This window comes from Aethalodelphis obliquidens, unplaced genomic scaffold (genome assembly GCF_003676395.1).
Source record: "Aethalodelphis obliquidens isolate GAN/ISIS:26980383/991018 unplaced genomic scaffold, ASM367639v1 scaffold23, whole genome shotgun sequence".
NCBI classification, from domain to species: Eukaryota; Metazoa; Chordata; class Mammalia; order Artiodactyla; family Delphinidae; genus Aethalodelphis; species Aethalodelphis obliquidens.
The window spans coordinates 16,717,872-16,733,887 of NW_020837967.1; the positions used below are offsets into that span (position 1 = coordinate 16,717,872).

General features: G+C 37.2%; 1 protein-coding gene across 1 annotated transcript in view; it reads left to right on the top strand.

Moving 5' to 3' along the window:
• Positions 1-16,016, top strand: part of GPR158 (G protein-coupled receptor 158) — a 323,232-nt gene that overhangs the window by 279,916 nt on the left and 27,300 nt on the right. The window contains exons 6-7 of the mRNA XM_027121877.1: positions 1,448-1,557; positions 14,904-15,142. Coding sequence (XP_026977678.1) covers positions 1,448-1,557; positions 14,904-15,142 — 349 coding nt within the window. The remainder of the gene's footprint in view (positions 1-1,447; positions 1,558-14,903; positions 15,143-16,016) is intronic.

Consider the following 16,016-nt stretch of genomic DNA (forward strand, 5'->3'; position numbering starts at 1 on the left):
AAAAAAAAAAAAAAAAAAAAAAAAAAAAGAAAGAAAAGAAAGAAAATGTCAGCACCTGCCCCATCTCCCCCCCGCTATGCTTTCTGTTTCCCAGTATTCACGTCTTCGGGAGGAAAAACCAAAATAACACTGGAGATTTTAGGAGTGGGCATACTTTTCTGTTACAATGACCTTATGCTCAGCAGAATCAGCTCAGGCCAGCTGCTCCAGCAGAAGAGTGCAAGGCCACGTTTTTCAACGGCATTAATCCTTTAGCGGGTCCAAACCGTTTCCTATTCAATGAGGGCTTTGCTCAAAGCCACGCAGTAGCAGATGAGAGGTTGTGCATACCGTGCTTTCACAGGACTTTTGACCATCCCCCAGAGTTGGCCACTTGTTCCTTTGTGTCCCATGGAGCCTGCACAGATGTTTATCACAGCACCTATACTGCTTTGATGCAGTTTCTTCTTTCTTTACTTATTTATATACATATAAATTTTTTATCTGTTTATTTTATTTTTAGCTGCGTTGGGTCTTCGCTGCTGCGTGCAGGCTTTCTCTAGTTGCAGTGAGTGGGGGCTGCTCTTCGTTGCAGTGCGCGGGCTTCTTATTGCGGTGGCTTCTCTTGTGGAGCCACGAGTTCTAGGTGCACGGGCTTCAGTAGTTGTAGCACACAGGCTTCAGTGGTTGTGGCTCGCGGGCTCTAGAGTGCAGGCTCAGTTGCTGTGGTGCACAGGCTTAGTTGCTCTGTGGCACGTGGGCTATTCCCGGACCAGGACTTGAACCCGTGTCCCCTACATTGGCAGGTGGATTCTTAACCACTGCGCCACCAGGGAAGCCTCCAATTTCTTCTTTATATGGCTCTCTTCCCTTTCTTATTGGCCTTTGTACCCATAGCATCTAGTATATTGCCTGGCTCGTGATAAATGCTTAATTAATATTTGTTGAGTGAAAACTCTGGAGTGAGAAGCGAGGAGTTAGTGAAGTGATAGAGCCAAGTACTAAGTGAGGTAATAAACATGGCGTGATAGATGATGGGGGGATGGGGTGCAGTACAGGGTAATCCTCTTAGGATATTTCAGACAGGGGAAAGGTATGGCCGGAAGTGTGGAGCAGGGATAGGCACGGCTCCAGCTGAGAAAGGCAGTGGAAGCTCGCCTGGCTGGCCCACCTGGGGAAGTAAAGGAGAGTGAAGCTTGGACATACCAAAAATTTAGAGGCAATTGCTAGAAACTCCTGAAAGCTAGAATTAAAGACTTTAGATCTGACATGAAAGCAATAAGGAGACTTTATAGTTCTTTGTTTTGGACAAAGAATGATCAAAATAATATTTTAGAGTTTTATTCAAATAAATATGTTCTCATGTCAAAATTCATAGTATTAAACATCAGACTGTGAAATACTGATTTTAATCTGTGGGTCATCAGCTGATCCTGAAGGTCTCTTTCTTTCTCTTCTCATCCTACAGGTTGTTATTTTGTACTTTGAGCCAAGCACATTTCGCTGTATTCTCCTAAGATGGGTCCGTCTTCTCGGTTTTGCTACTGTTTATGGAACTGTCACTCTCAAGCTTCACAGGTATATTATGTTTTATTAGTTTTCGTTCCCATGGGAGGATCAAAGCGTTTGGCTTAGCATGTAATTGCAAGCTCAGTCAGCCACTTAAATGGTTAAATTTCAGAAATTTAGATAGGAAGATGATATATATTTTTTATTTTCAAGACACTATCTTTAGGATTCTCTAGGAAAGTCTTTAATACAATTGAATTTGAACAACATGCTTTAATGAATGTGCCATTGGTTATGGCAAGGTTAATTCTGAATAAAAAATAAATTTAGAATGAATGTGAAGCAGTATTTACTAGCTAAGAACAGGAAGAAATACAAGACAATACAGCTGCAATAATAATCCAAGTCCAGAGCTACCAAAGGATCCTGTATAGTAGAATTCAGCAATATGCTTAGCAAACAAAAGCTATTGTCCTCCATTCCCGAGTTCCATGCCCCAGGGTAATCCCACTGATATTCTTTGGATGAATTTCCAAAAACTAGTATTCTTGGTTTCCCTTCTTCACCAGTAGGCTCCAGTGATTATCAGCCGTATAAATTGGAGAACACTGTAAATTCCCTTATACTTCAGTTTCAAAATCACCTACTTCTAAAAAGTATATGATAAGTACTAGCAAGAAAGAGACAATAAAATAAATTACCTATCCAGAAAGGCTGGGAATAGCTGGAAATGATTCCAGGGCTTTTCCTTGCCTCCTCTTTCCAAGTTTTCTCAGCGTAGTGGTGCCAAAGAGCATAGGAGTTAACGTATAAATCTCTCCTGCAGGATAACACTCTAGTTCTATAGAGAAACCTTTTACGCTGATCAGCTTTAAAGCTGTTTTCAATAGTCACCGTAAGCCATTCATATTTTCATGCTAATTTGACCGTATTTCTCAATAAATGTATCTTGACATGGCTCATAAAACAGTTTCTCTTAGATGCCATAATATGTGTTATGTTTGTCTTTAAATGCCACCCCTTCACCCTTTCTTGAAATGTGATCATTATACTCTCCATTACACAAGCATCTCCATTTCTTTTACTATTTTTTTGTGCTTTTAATAACTGGGAATGCTCCAGGTTATCTTTTTGGAACAAACGTAAATGTCTTTAACTCTCAAGATCCTTTCTTATATATGTCATATAGTACAAAGTTTATTGGGCTGGACTTCAGGAGGTCCAGTTTAAATCTCAGTTTAGCCTAGGAAATCATAGCCCTCTATTTACTACAGAAAGAAATGATTAGACTAACCTCTCATGGTCTTTCTGATGCTCACTTTATTCTTTCCACATCATAGCACACTTTGGTCTTGTGTCCTGTTCTTTAAGTACTTTCCGGTTTCCATTCCTTATATGATAACTATTTTTCAGCTGGTGCTCGCTAAAGGAAATGAGAAATCATTGACAGCCTATAATGGACAATGAGACTTCTGGAATTCCCAGAAGAATGGGTGGCCTCTTGAGACTTGAGAATGACCTCTCTCCCTATGAGTCTAGCCCTTAGCATCTATTGGGTCCTCTATTATATGATACAGTTTGCTTATGTAATTACCTTCTTCATTTTTACCTAATTTACCTTCTCCTTGAAGTGAGGTCATTCACAAGTGACTCCCCAGCTCTTAGCACAATGAATGACACATGGCAGGTGCTTAATGCATAAGAGTTGATAAGTGAATGAATGAATGAATGTCAGATGCAGACTTGGAAGCTGCTTCCCACAGTTCCCTCCACACATAAAGCATTCCTATTTCCCTGACTCACTGTGTGCTCTCAAGTGCCTGAAACACATGACACTGCGGTCTGTGAGAGGCTGTTTGTGGGACAAAAACACAGTATTAAATAACACTGAATCACAGAGTAAGAAAATTCCTTCCATTCAGGTTCTCTTTCCATCCCTCTGATTATTTTCAGGAGAAAAAATAGTTTGGAAATAGTAGGTCTTTAACACCTGCCGAACAGTTGCTAATTTTCCTTTACAACAAAGAGTTGTTGATCAAGCTTCAGGCTCAGAGCTTCCCACTGCAATACTCTCTAGATGAAATTTATTATCTTTATTTCACTGTATTTATTTTCATAGTTACATTCTACTTATGGATTACCTACCAGTTTTTCATTGAAAGTAGCAATATAAAGTTTTCTTTAAAATATTTTAAAGATTTTTTTTTTGATGTGGACCATTTTTAAAGTTTTGTCAAATCTGTTGCACCACCGCTTCTGCTCTACATTTTGGTTTTTCGGCTGCAAGGCATGTGGGATTTTAGCTCCCTGACCAGGGATCGAACCTGCCCCCCTGCATTGGAAGGCGAAGTCCCAACCACTGGACCGCCAGGGAAGTCCCTTTAAAATATTTTAAAGCAATAAATAGAAGTTGTTTTAAAGAAAGTATTAGTTGGTACACAGATACAGGCAGAAATCTTGAGGGTGGCATACAAATGATTGGGATTTGGGAAACTAGATTACTTCATCATTCTTTTCTTTATTTTAAAGACTGTAATTAAAACGATTTTCTCTCCGACTGTGTGTCTCTAGAAGTCGTTGCAGTGAAGAATTACCTACTGAAGGCTTAAATCGAGTGGAAACTATTTCTAATTTAATACGCTGAATTATTCGTATCCTGTCTGAACCATATGGCTGTATATTATATTGTTTTTCCATATTGTTTAAATTTAACTGATTCCAATATTGTTTAAGTCTATAAACTGAAGAATCAACATCTCAGAGGAATGTGAGCAACCCGATGGAAGTGACTGGCTGAACCAGCTTTGTATTCCCCATCCTTAGTGCTGCATCTTGCCCATTTAATGTATTTAGATATTTGTTAAGTGAATGAAAGGGTGGATGGTTATAGTGAACGGAGCTGCAGGGATGTCTTTGGTTGATATCTCTTATAGTCAAGCAACGTGTTGTCCTCAAGAAAGGACTTTGAAGGTTTTGTAGTAACATGATAGAGAGGAAAGACATAAATCTTTACAAATCCAAATTTGAATTTCAGTTCCGCCACTAATAACTTATACAACCAAGAAGAAATTATTTTAGCTTCTGAGAATCACTTCTCACTTCACCTGTAGAGTTGCTGTAAATCTTAAACATGATTGAAATATTTGTAAAATATGTCAAGTAGGGGGTTTTGGTTGCAAACCACAGACACTGAGGATGGCTAAATTAAGCAAAAAAAGAATTCATTGGAAGGATATGGAGAAGGTCACAGACTTGAAGAGAAAGTTAAAGAACCAGGCTTTGTCGGACCTGACGCAAGGTAGCTTCAGGGATCAAGGTAGCCTGAGCTAAGGGATAAAGTCCCTTGAATGCTATTTTCTCATTTTTATAAGAACTTAATTTTTTATTTCAAATTTTTTTAAAAAAGTAATACCTCTCTAGGCAGAAAATTCTAAGGCAGTTATCAGTACCGATAAAGTGACTGTTCTAGTCCCTTGAGAATAGGATAGGCAGGAAACACCTGAGTTCTTGTTTTATTTCAGCCATTTCCCTCAAGGCTTAGTAAAATTGTTTAACATTTCTTTTTCTCTTTCCTGATCTCTCACTGATCAATTTTAGTGTTTACAGAATTCCAGTAACTTTGAAAACTTGAAGAAAATATGAAAAAGGAATAGGATCTCAGTCTGTCACTAGAAATGATACTGTTAGCCTAGGACGGGAACTTGAGGGTTTCATTCACTTTTATCAAATCTCCCACCTTTTTCTTTAGTGGTCGCTCCCCACATTTGAGAGTCATACAGCCAAAGACTACCATACCAAGCCAAAGGAAAATTGCAAGTCTTTTGTTTATTAACAGTGCAATACAGAGGTGTAACAAGTTAGGGGAAGGTGGTGAAAGTGGTCCAGTCCTTCAGGGAGGAGTATTTTATCACTGACATTGTTTAGAATCACCAGCACATGGTGATGATACAAAGCAGAACAGCTTTGAGTTGTCATTTTTATTGCCTTAAATTCTCTACGGACACTATTACTTGCACCCAGGGCAGACAAGTCCCACCGCCCAACCTCACTGGCAGGCCATTCATGCAATGCAATTTATTTGAACCTAAAACCGTTTGTTTCTCTTTGGAGAAAGAAAGAAGGGAGAATGGGACAGGTTTTAGCTGGCTCGGTATGGATCATAAGGAAAAACAGAGCTGAAATAGGCAAAAATGAAGAAGGTTCATTTATAAAAAGAGTTTCCTTCAGTAACCATATAGGTATGTTTGACTTAGTACATTAATGATGTAGGACAGATCTAAAAGAACATCTGGCACGTCCATGCATGTGTGGGTTCACAGAATACTTGCTATACGTTGGTTGGTTGGTCGGTTGGTTGGTTTTAAGAAACCTGGAAAGGCAATATCTCTAGGCTCAGAAAATCTGAGTATATTATCAGGAGGAAAAATGAGGAACTGTTTTAAATGAAAGGGGGTAGAGAGAGATTAAGAAACTTAATGCTAAAAGAACATTTTCCTATTCCCTGTAATATGATTTCTGAAAACAAATTGACTTTTCCTTTTTCTAAGGCTAATCAAGAAAAAACAAAAGACTTTTCTGTACTATATTTAAAACATATTTAAGCAGGCTGCAAAAAAACCTTCTTCTGGCTCTGGCCTAGGGATTTGCATTTCATGCATTATTCAGTACCGCTGGCTTTGGGTACAGCGCAGTTTGTAGCAGTTTTCTCTACTGCACTCATCAGCACCAAATATTTACACTTTGTGGGAATGGATAGATAGATAGATAGTTTTGTTTCCTGGTAAATTTTTTTATTGAAGTATGGTTGATTTACAGTGTTGTATTAATTTCTGCTGTACAGCAAAGTGATTCAGTTATACATATACACATTCTTTTTTATACTCTTTCCCATTATGGTTTATCACAGGATATTGAATATAATTCCCTATGCTATACAGTAGGACCTTGCTGTTTATCCATTCTGTATATAATAGCTTACATCTGCTGACCCCTGCCTCCCACTCCACCCCTCCCCCTAGTAAATTTTGAAAGTGACTGGAAGATATTTATATTTATTTATTTTATGTATTCTTTTAAAGATATATAAAATACAGTAAGATACTTTAAATTTTTTAAAGGGCAAAAGGAAGAAAATCTTTTTATCCATTTTCCCAATGACTAATGATGTTGAGATTATTTTCAGCTGTTTATTGGTCATTTCTACATCACTTTAGAGAAATGTCTATTCAGGTCCTTTGGCCATTTTTTTTTTAAATAAATTTTAAAAAATTTATTTATTTTATTTTTGGCTGTGTTGGGTCTTCGTTTCTGCGCGAGGGCTTTCTCTAGTTGCGGCGAGCGGGGGCCACTCTTCATCGCAGTGCACGGGCCTCTCACTGTCAGGACCTCTCTTGTTGCGGAGCACAAGCTCCAGACGCGCAGGCTGAGTAGTTGTGGCTCACGGGCTTGGTTGCTCCGCGGCATGTGGGATCTTCCCAGACCAGGGCCCGAACCCGTGTCCCTGCATTTGCAGGCAGATTCTCAACCACTGCGCCACCAGGGAAGCCCCCTTTGGCCATTTTTTAATTGGGTGTTTTGTCTTTTTGTTTTGCATTGTATGAATTCTTATATATTTTGGATCTGAGACCCTTATCTAATAAATTATTTGAAAATATTTTCTCTGATTCTGTGGGTTTTCTTTTTTACTTTATTGATAGTGTGCTCTGATGCACAAATTTTTTATTTTTATGCAGTTCAGTTTATCTGTTTTTTCTCTTGTTACATATGCCTTGGTATGATATTTAAGAAACCATTGCCTAATTTCAGATCAGGAAGATTTATACCTCTGTTTTGTTCTAAGCATTTTATAGTTTTAGTTCTTACATTTGGGTTTTTGATTCATTTGGAATCAATTTTTGTATATTATGTGAGGTAGAGGTCTACATTCATTCTTCTGCATTTGGATATACACTCGTCCTTAGGACCATTTGTTTAAAAGATTTTTTTTTTGGCTGCACCATGCGACTTGTGGGATCTTAGTTCCCCGACCAGGGATTGAACCCGGGGCCACGGCAGTGAAAGCACCGAGTCCTAACCACTGGACTGCCAGGGAACACCCTTTTTTATTGAATAGATTTTTTTTTAAGATAATTTTTTCTTTATTTAATGATCTTGACAGTGTTGTCAAAAGTCAGTTGACTGGAGATGGAGAGGTTTATTTCTGGGTGATCAATCTTATTCCGTTGTTCTATGTGTCTACCATTATGCTAGTACCACACTGTTTTGTTAAATTGACTTGAACCTGTAGGTCAATTTAGGGAATAATGCCATCTTAGCAATATTAAGTCTTTCAATCCATGAACACAGAATGTCTTTCCATTTCTTTAGATCTTTAAAAATTTCTTTCAGTGATGTTGTATAGATTTCAGCATACACATCTTTTACCTCCTTGGTTAAATTTACCCCTAGGTATTTTTTTGATGCTATAGTAAATGGAGCTGTTTTGTCGATTCCATTTTCAGATAGCTCATCGCTAGTATATAAAAATAAAACTGATTTTTTAATGTTGAACTTGTATCTTACAACTTCACTGAATGTGGTTTTTAGCTCAGATTGTGTGTGTGTGTGTGTGTGTGTGTGTGTGTGTGTGTGTTCTTTAGGGTTTTCCATATATAAGATCATGTCATCTACTAACAGAGACAGTTTTACTTCTCCCATTCCAATATGGATGCATTTTATTTCTTTTTCTTGACCGATTGCTCTGGCTAGAACTTTTGGTACAATGATGGATAGAAGTGGTGAGAGCAGACATTCTTTCCTTATTTCTGATATCAGAAGAGATAATCCGCAAGTTCCTTCTAGCTCTATATTTGACTTGCAACAGTCCTGTAACCCTTCCTTCTTCCTTTATTTTTTCATCATTCTGCCTTATTCTGTCTACTTACAATCAGGTCAAAAGAAAGGAAGCTTAGTATGAGATATGAGAGCACAAGCAGGTCACTGAAATGGACAAAAGTACCCATATTTGGGAAGCTGAGTTGTGAGTTTTCCTTCTTATGAATAGCAATAACTTAAAATAGTCACAACAGTTTTACTGAACTTCATGTCTGATAAATGTTAACAATCTGTTTCTGCCTAGGTGATGCCAGTCCTTTTTAATATATACCTAACATCTACCCAGTGACCAAGAAGCAGCTTTAGGTTACTTCTGAAAATGAAATTTTGAGAAATTGTTGAAAAGCTTAATAAACATGAGGGCTTGTGACCATTTAAAGCAAACTGGGAGGGAGTAACTTCAGCCCTTTTCGTGTTGTTCACTCTTAAGGCTCTTTTGTCAAGAATTGAGTGGCTTTATATTTATAGAAGAAAATAATCACCTCCTACTTTTCATCAGAAGCATTTATTCTCTGGAGTTTCTAAGAAAGTAGTAAAATGTATAGAAATTCAAGTCTAATGGAGAACTTCAAGACTTTAGGATTATTCCGATTAAATTAATAGAACAGAAGACTAGATGGCTCGAGGATGTATATGTTTATTCCCGTTTAGTACACAAAAAAGATGCAGCTAAATCACAAACAGATGCAGATGTTCTGAAAATGGAAAACTTTCTGTTACTAGAGGCTTTAAATTTTGGTGTCAGCATAACAAAAACTCAAAAATTTATCTGACAGTTTAGAGCAGTCAGCCCATTAGAAAGACACCTGCACCAGTCTTAAGCCTTTTGGGGAAAAAAGCTCTCAAACTATAGCCTTCGTCCGAATTTACCTAACGGATTTGTTAAAATACAAATTTCTGAGCCCTAATCCCCAGAATTTCTGACATAGTAGTAGGTATGGATGGGACCCAAGAATTTGCATTTCTAACAAGTTTCCAGATGGTGTTGATGATAGTGGTTTGGGAACCACTAGCCCAGAGCAAGTGGCATCTCAAATGAGCCATGAAGAAATATGCAGGAATTAGCTAAATTAGGTGTTTGTATTGATGGAAGGAGGGGCAGTACAGGAAGCTGAGGGCAAAGGTTCAGATAGAGGACACCTGCATATAGTCCACCCACAGGACCCTAGGAAGGGAAGAATAGTGAGAGATGAGCATGCTGAAGCAAGGAGGAACCAATTTTTAAAGGCGTTTTACATCGTAAGGTAGCTAGGATTTGGGTGGAGAGCCACAGAAGGACTGTAAACAGGAGAGAAACATGATCAGAGTGCAGTTTAAGAAGATCATTGTGGCTTTAGCATACAGTGTGGACTGAACGTGGGCAAGACCAATAAGGAGACTGGTTAGGAAATTACTGAGGACAGAGGTTGATGACCAGGAGCTATATAGTGGCAGTGAAAATGGAGAAAAATAGAAGGATTTGAAAGATATTTAAGAGGTAGAAATTAAGTTCTTAATCATGCATTTGGTGTCTGGAATGTAAATGAGGGAGAAGTATCAAAGTTCATTCCTAGGTTTCTGCTTTGAGCAATTAACTGGTACTGGTCATTGAGACAGGTAACACAGTGGGTTAGAGGAGAGAGGAGTGGAGAGAGTGACGATTTTATTTGGGGAACCTGTTGATGTCCCGTAGGTCACTGAGTATACAGATCTTGAGCTCAGGACAGTGATCTAAACCGAAGTTACAGATCTGGGACTCACCAGCATGTACATGATTGAAGCAGAATTGTGGATGGAATTTCCCAGGTATAATCCGTAGAGCAAGAATAGAAGGTGACTAAGTTTAGGAGATCCTTGAGGAACACTATTATTTAAGGGGAAGACTGAGGCAGAGGACTCTGACAGAGACTAAAAAGCTGCTGACAGAGGAGTAGGCAGAGAGTCAAGAGAACGTGACATAACGGAAGCCAAGTGCCTCCGCCACGCCAAAAGCTGGAGAGAGATCAAGTTAAATAAGGAGTAACAACATCAATTAGATATTTGAAGCAGATAATCGATAACCTAAGTACAAGTCCTTACAGTGGAGTTTTATGAGCTCAAACTAGAAATGTGGAATGTGAAAAAGTAGAGGCAGACATATAGTGACAGCCAATTCCTTTTTTTTATCATTTCAACATGATTTCTATGAATTTCTCTACTATTAATAATGAGAACTGAATATATACTTTAAATATACCTTTTTATATTAAATTCTGGAAATTTTTTGCAGTCCTGTTGTATACATTACTGCTTTCCTTTAGAATAGTGAAACCTTCTGAACAGATGGTAGCTTAAAATTTTATCTGTGAAAAAAGTAGTAGGAAAAGTAATCGATATAAGATTGCATTTTTTCTACAGCTGTATTTCATATAAAAGCATGTCTAAGGATTTCATTTTTAGAACTTGGTTTCTAGGCAGTGAACCCTAGACTAACAAGAGCTCATTTTTTAAAGATATAGCAGAATTTTCTCATTTTATTTTAAGGCAATCCTAGAAAAATGCATCTTATTCCATTTTACAAAAACCAATATCCTGAAATGCTTAGATTGCCGCGCAGAGTTGTGTTATTGTATTTTCTAGTGTTTGAAAGCCAGTAAAAGCAGTAACAGGAGACTCATGAGGGCTCTGCTTTGGCTTTTCCTCTCTGGAAATGAGATTTGGGGATCTGTGACAATCTTGAGTTCTCAGATTTTACAATAAATACCCATGGGGTCATCTGGAAAGCATGAAAATTTCTGATAATTTAGAAGTTGGATTTCTTGATTAAAGGACTACCATACTGGGATCATATAGATTTCCTCTGCAAATGACAAACTCATCTGGTTAAGAAGTATTTTAAAGATAGTTATTTTAAAAATTCAATATTTCCTCTCATTGAGGTTTAGAGTTTCTATGTGAAAATCTTCAAGTATCAGAAAAATAAATGATTTCCCACATATTGGCCATGGAAAGAAAATATAAATCATAACTATTTTTCTCTGAAGCAATGGTTCTCAACCCAGTGAAACCCTTCGCAGTAACTTGAAAAATCCCTAGGAGTCCCTGTGGGTTGAAAAAAAACTTCCCTTCTTGCCAAACGTTTCCACCCACTGTCCCTCAAAGACAACGTACATTTCCCTGCTTTGTACTTTGTTATGTGATTCCCTTCAGCTAGAATGTCTCCTTATATCTTCTCCACTTGCCTCCATTTCTACCTACTGATATCCATCAAGACCCAGACCAAATAGCACCTATTCTATTAGGTTCCTGGACTTACTAACTACACACAACAACATATAATATATGCTGTTTTATATGGTAGCTATTTACATAGCTTACATTGTAAGCTTACATTGTAAGCTTCTGGAAGACAGGAATCATATATTATGCCTTCCATGTTGCCTAGTATGATACCTCGCATATGGTTGTCACTACATAAACCTTTGTTCATTATAATTACATTTCAGATATTCAAATATAGTCAAGGTAGAATTTGGAACAATTCTCTCTTTTTCTTTTGGCCCTAGCCAAAATATAGAAGACCAGAAAAATGGTTCAGATTCCCTCTTTCGAGATCCTAATCATTCAAAATGTAGAATTCATCCAGGTACAACCAGAAACAATTACGTGCACATAGTGGCTACAGGTTTCTCCTACAAAAAATAAGATTGGCACTGGCAAAAATATTAGTTTTCCAAGAAATTTCTCTCATTCCTAGGATAGAGTTTTTGAATCTTGATCTGCTGATTTTAGTAGAAGCCTTCTTAATGGATTAGTGATTGGTCAATTAATGAATAAAGTTTTTTAAAGTAGAAAGGGGTTAAAGAAGTGTATAGATACTGTAATTTAAGATACAAATAATCACTCACCAATATTTTTGAAGTAAGTCCTCTTCTTTGACTGTGGATCTAATCGTTCTCTTTGTAGCATAAATCACTGCAATGTATTATCTATTGTTCATAGTTTTGGTTCTTTAAGTAGGAGTGAGAATCTAAAGAGTTTTGGGTTGTTATTTTGAGGTAATCTGAGCGTAGACTCCTTCTGGATTTTGGTTTGTTGACCACCGCAATATATTAAAATTTTCCTTACTTTCCCCTAAGTTAACAGTTCTTTTAGTGACTCACCTTTATGGAGTCCTTCCAAAGCATTCAAAATAGAATTTTGTACAAATGTCTCCTTTGCTTACACAGTCAATTTAGTTAACTTATATAAAATGATAACAAATACTCTTTTATCACTTATATGTGGAATCTAAAAAATAAAACAAATGAATGTATATAACAAAAGAGAAACAGACTCACAGATACAGAGAACAAACCAGTGGTTACCAGTGGGGAACAGGAAGGGGGGAGGGGTAAGTTAGGGGCATGGGATAAGTGATACAGACTACTATGTATAAAATAGAAAGCAACAAGGATATATTGTGCAGCACAGGGAAATATAACCATTATTTTATAATAACTTTAAATGGAGTATGATCTATAAAATATTGAATCACTATGTTGTATGCCTGAAACTAATATAATATTACAAATCAACTATCAAGAAAAAAAGATGATAACAGTGGGCATAATCTGGGGACAAGTACAACTGATTCTTAACAAGTAGCAATTCAACTAGTTGGAGCAAAAGTGAGGCATACTGGAGAGAGGCATTGTGTTCGCTGCCAGTACTAGCATTCAGCATGACACGGGCCATACTCAGTATGTTTCACCCAGGGAATGGAAAGTAACTGCTAATCTGGTGAACTACAGATCTTCCTTGACTTTCAGTGGAGTTATGTCCAGGTAAACCCATTGTAGATTGAGAATATCTTGAAGTCGAGGATGCATTCAGTACATCTAACATCATAGCTTAGGCCAGCCTACCTTATCCGTGCTCAGAACACTTACATTGGCCTCCACTTGGGCAAAATCATCTAACACAAAGTCTATTTTATAATAAAGTGTTGAATATCTCATGTAATTTATTGAATCCTGTACTGAAAGTGAAAAACAGAATGGTCGAATGAGTACAGCATGGTCGTAAGTGGGTCAGTTGTTTACCCTTGTGACCGTGTGGCTGCCTGGGAGCTGCAGCATCAGGAGAGAACATCGTACCACATATCACTAGCCCCGTAAAAGATCAAAATTCAAACTCGAAGTACAGTTTCTACTGAATGCTTATCACTTTATGCCATCATAAAATCGTAAGTCGAACCATCTTAAGTTGGGGACTACCTGTAGTTAAATGGTGAGTAAGGTGATCTTCTTTTGTACTCTTATTTTATACTAATACCTTTCTGACATTGTTCCACATAAAAATTGAGGGTAAGTATCTTATTCAGAATTAAATAACTACATGCTGTGTGTTAGGTGAAGGACAGTGGGGTTAAAGATATGCAGGGGGGAAGGATAAATAAGAATCTGCTAGAAAATAACTTTCTTTACTGGATGTGTTATGTTAATTTGAAAGAGCTATCAAAGCCCAGCATTGAGAGAAAAAATAGTAAAATACGTCTAGGTTATTTCAGGTATGTATGTTTCATTTCCATATTTATAATGACTTTTATGAAGAGTGCATATGAATATTTCATTTAAAATGTTGAAAGAATCAGAGCAGGAAATAGAAAACTTGGGAAGATGAATTCATTTTTGCCTTTGGGGAATTGATTATGGATACCCTTATAGTATCATAAACCACTCATGGTAGTTTATGTCAAGCCACAATATTGTGACCTAAAATATCAGAATGAGAATGCGGAGTTAAAATCAGCTAAGAATATTTTGGAGATGAAATTAAAGAAAGGATGGCTGGAAAGATCCCTATAGTAAGGTTGGATTTTGTCTTCATACCATTTTTAGAGATGGAGCAGTTCTTAGATATCATGTAATCCAGTAGGTCTCAACTCTGGCTGTGCATTTGAGTCATATATACAGGAAAAAAAAAGCCCAAATTTTAAAAATTGCTGTATTTCGTATAGGTCATATCCTCTTCCTTAATACAATAATCTTATTCAGGGGTATTTAAATACCCTTCTTATTGTTTTCGTACTTATTTTTGGTAATGTGACAAAATGACTATAAAGGGAGGTTATATAAAATGATTTTCAGAAAATACCTTTTATAACATTCTACTGTAAAAAAAAAAAAAACTGGTTTAAGGAAGTCTTTGACTTAGTATAATATTGTAAAACCCAACTACTCACTTTTAGGACTATTTTTTGATCCCTCAGAAACCCTGTTTGAGCAATGTTTGCCTGTGGATCTTTCTAAGGTCCTGAGAATTTTCCTTGAAATATTAAAACATGCTCAAAAGAATTCCATCCTACACAAATCTGTTGACTCACTGACCCCTAATGCAGGGTATTTGTTCTGCTATTGGAAGGTAAACTAGAATGAAATTCAGTCAAAGTATAGGCAACACTGTTGTTTGTTTTTTATGTTAAAACTCTGCCCAAGTAGGTTTGGGTGGGTTTAAATTTCACCTAGAAAAATGAGATATTTTAGAATTTTACTTTCTGGTTGTTAGGTTTGCCTTCAAATTTTGATGTCTTGCTTTTCCAGGGTTTTGAAGGTGTTTCTTTCACGAACAGCCCAGCGGATTCCATACATGACCGGTGGACGGGTCATGAGGATGCTGGCAGTAATACTCCTGGTAGTGTTTTGGTTTCTCATTGGCTGGACTTCATCTGTTTGCCAGAATTTGGAAAGGCAGATTTCACTCATTGGCCAAGGGCAAACATCAGATCACCTCATCTTCAATATGTGCCTCGTTGAGCGCTGGGATTACATGACAGCAGTTGGTATGTGATCACTTGCTTTGTGCAATTTTATCCTTTGCCCACTAGCATTAAAGTGGACTTCGTTAGAAGCCTTGCCAAGCCCTTTCACAGACCCTAAAGGAATTTCACCTAATACGGTTTTGGTGAAACAATATTATGAAAAGATAATAATGACATGCGGAGTGCAAACTTTTTCTGAGAGTTTCCATCTTTTTCAAAGGTGTGTAGCTTTGTTCAGAAAATGTAATCAAGAAGGAGAAATACAGTCAGTAAAGGCAACTTCTTTGTACAGAGAGACTTTCTGCTTTCCGTCCTATCAGTGTGTCCCTATTTGGCTAACAGAAGCTGTTCTCTTGACTTATTTCTTTAGCTGGGAGGAAAAAGGAAACATACTGGTATTTTTTTATATAGTTTTGGTCCTATGATATATCAGACTTGGTATCTAGAGCACTCTGGGCAAAATTTCTAATTTATCTTTCCTCTAAAGATAATTTATTGGGAATTCTCTGGAGGTCCAGTATTATACAAACACAAAGCCATGCTCCTTGGAGATAGTAAATTATGTGACCGAGAAGCTGGAGAACTTGGAAGAATCCCATGATGAGTTGGGCCAAAAACAGATTATTTTTCTGGTAGCTCAGTTTTTTGAAAAATGAGGAAGAGAAAAATCCATAGGAATTTTTCTGTTGTTAATATTGGGCTATTTTAAACTAAGCCTCCCAAAATACAAAAACCCTTTATTATTTTGTTGTCATTCCCCTCAGTCAACCAGGGACAAATCTTAATTTTATTTGGCAAAAATAAACCCATGAATTTAATTCCCATTTTCTGTCTCCCCCATATTTGGCAATTGTTCATTGAATGTTCACATTTACTATTTTGCTAGAAGCTAATG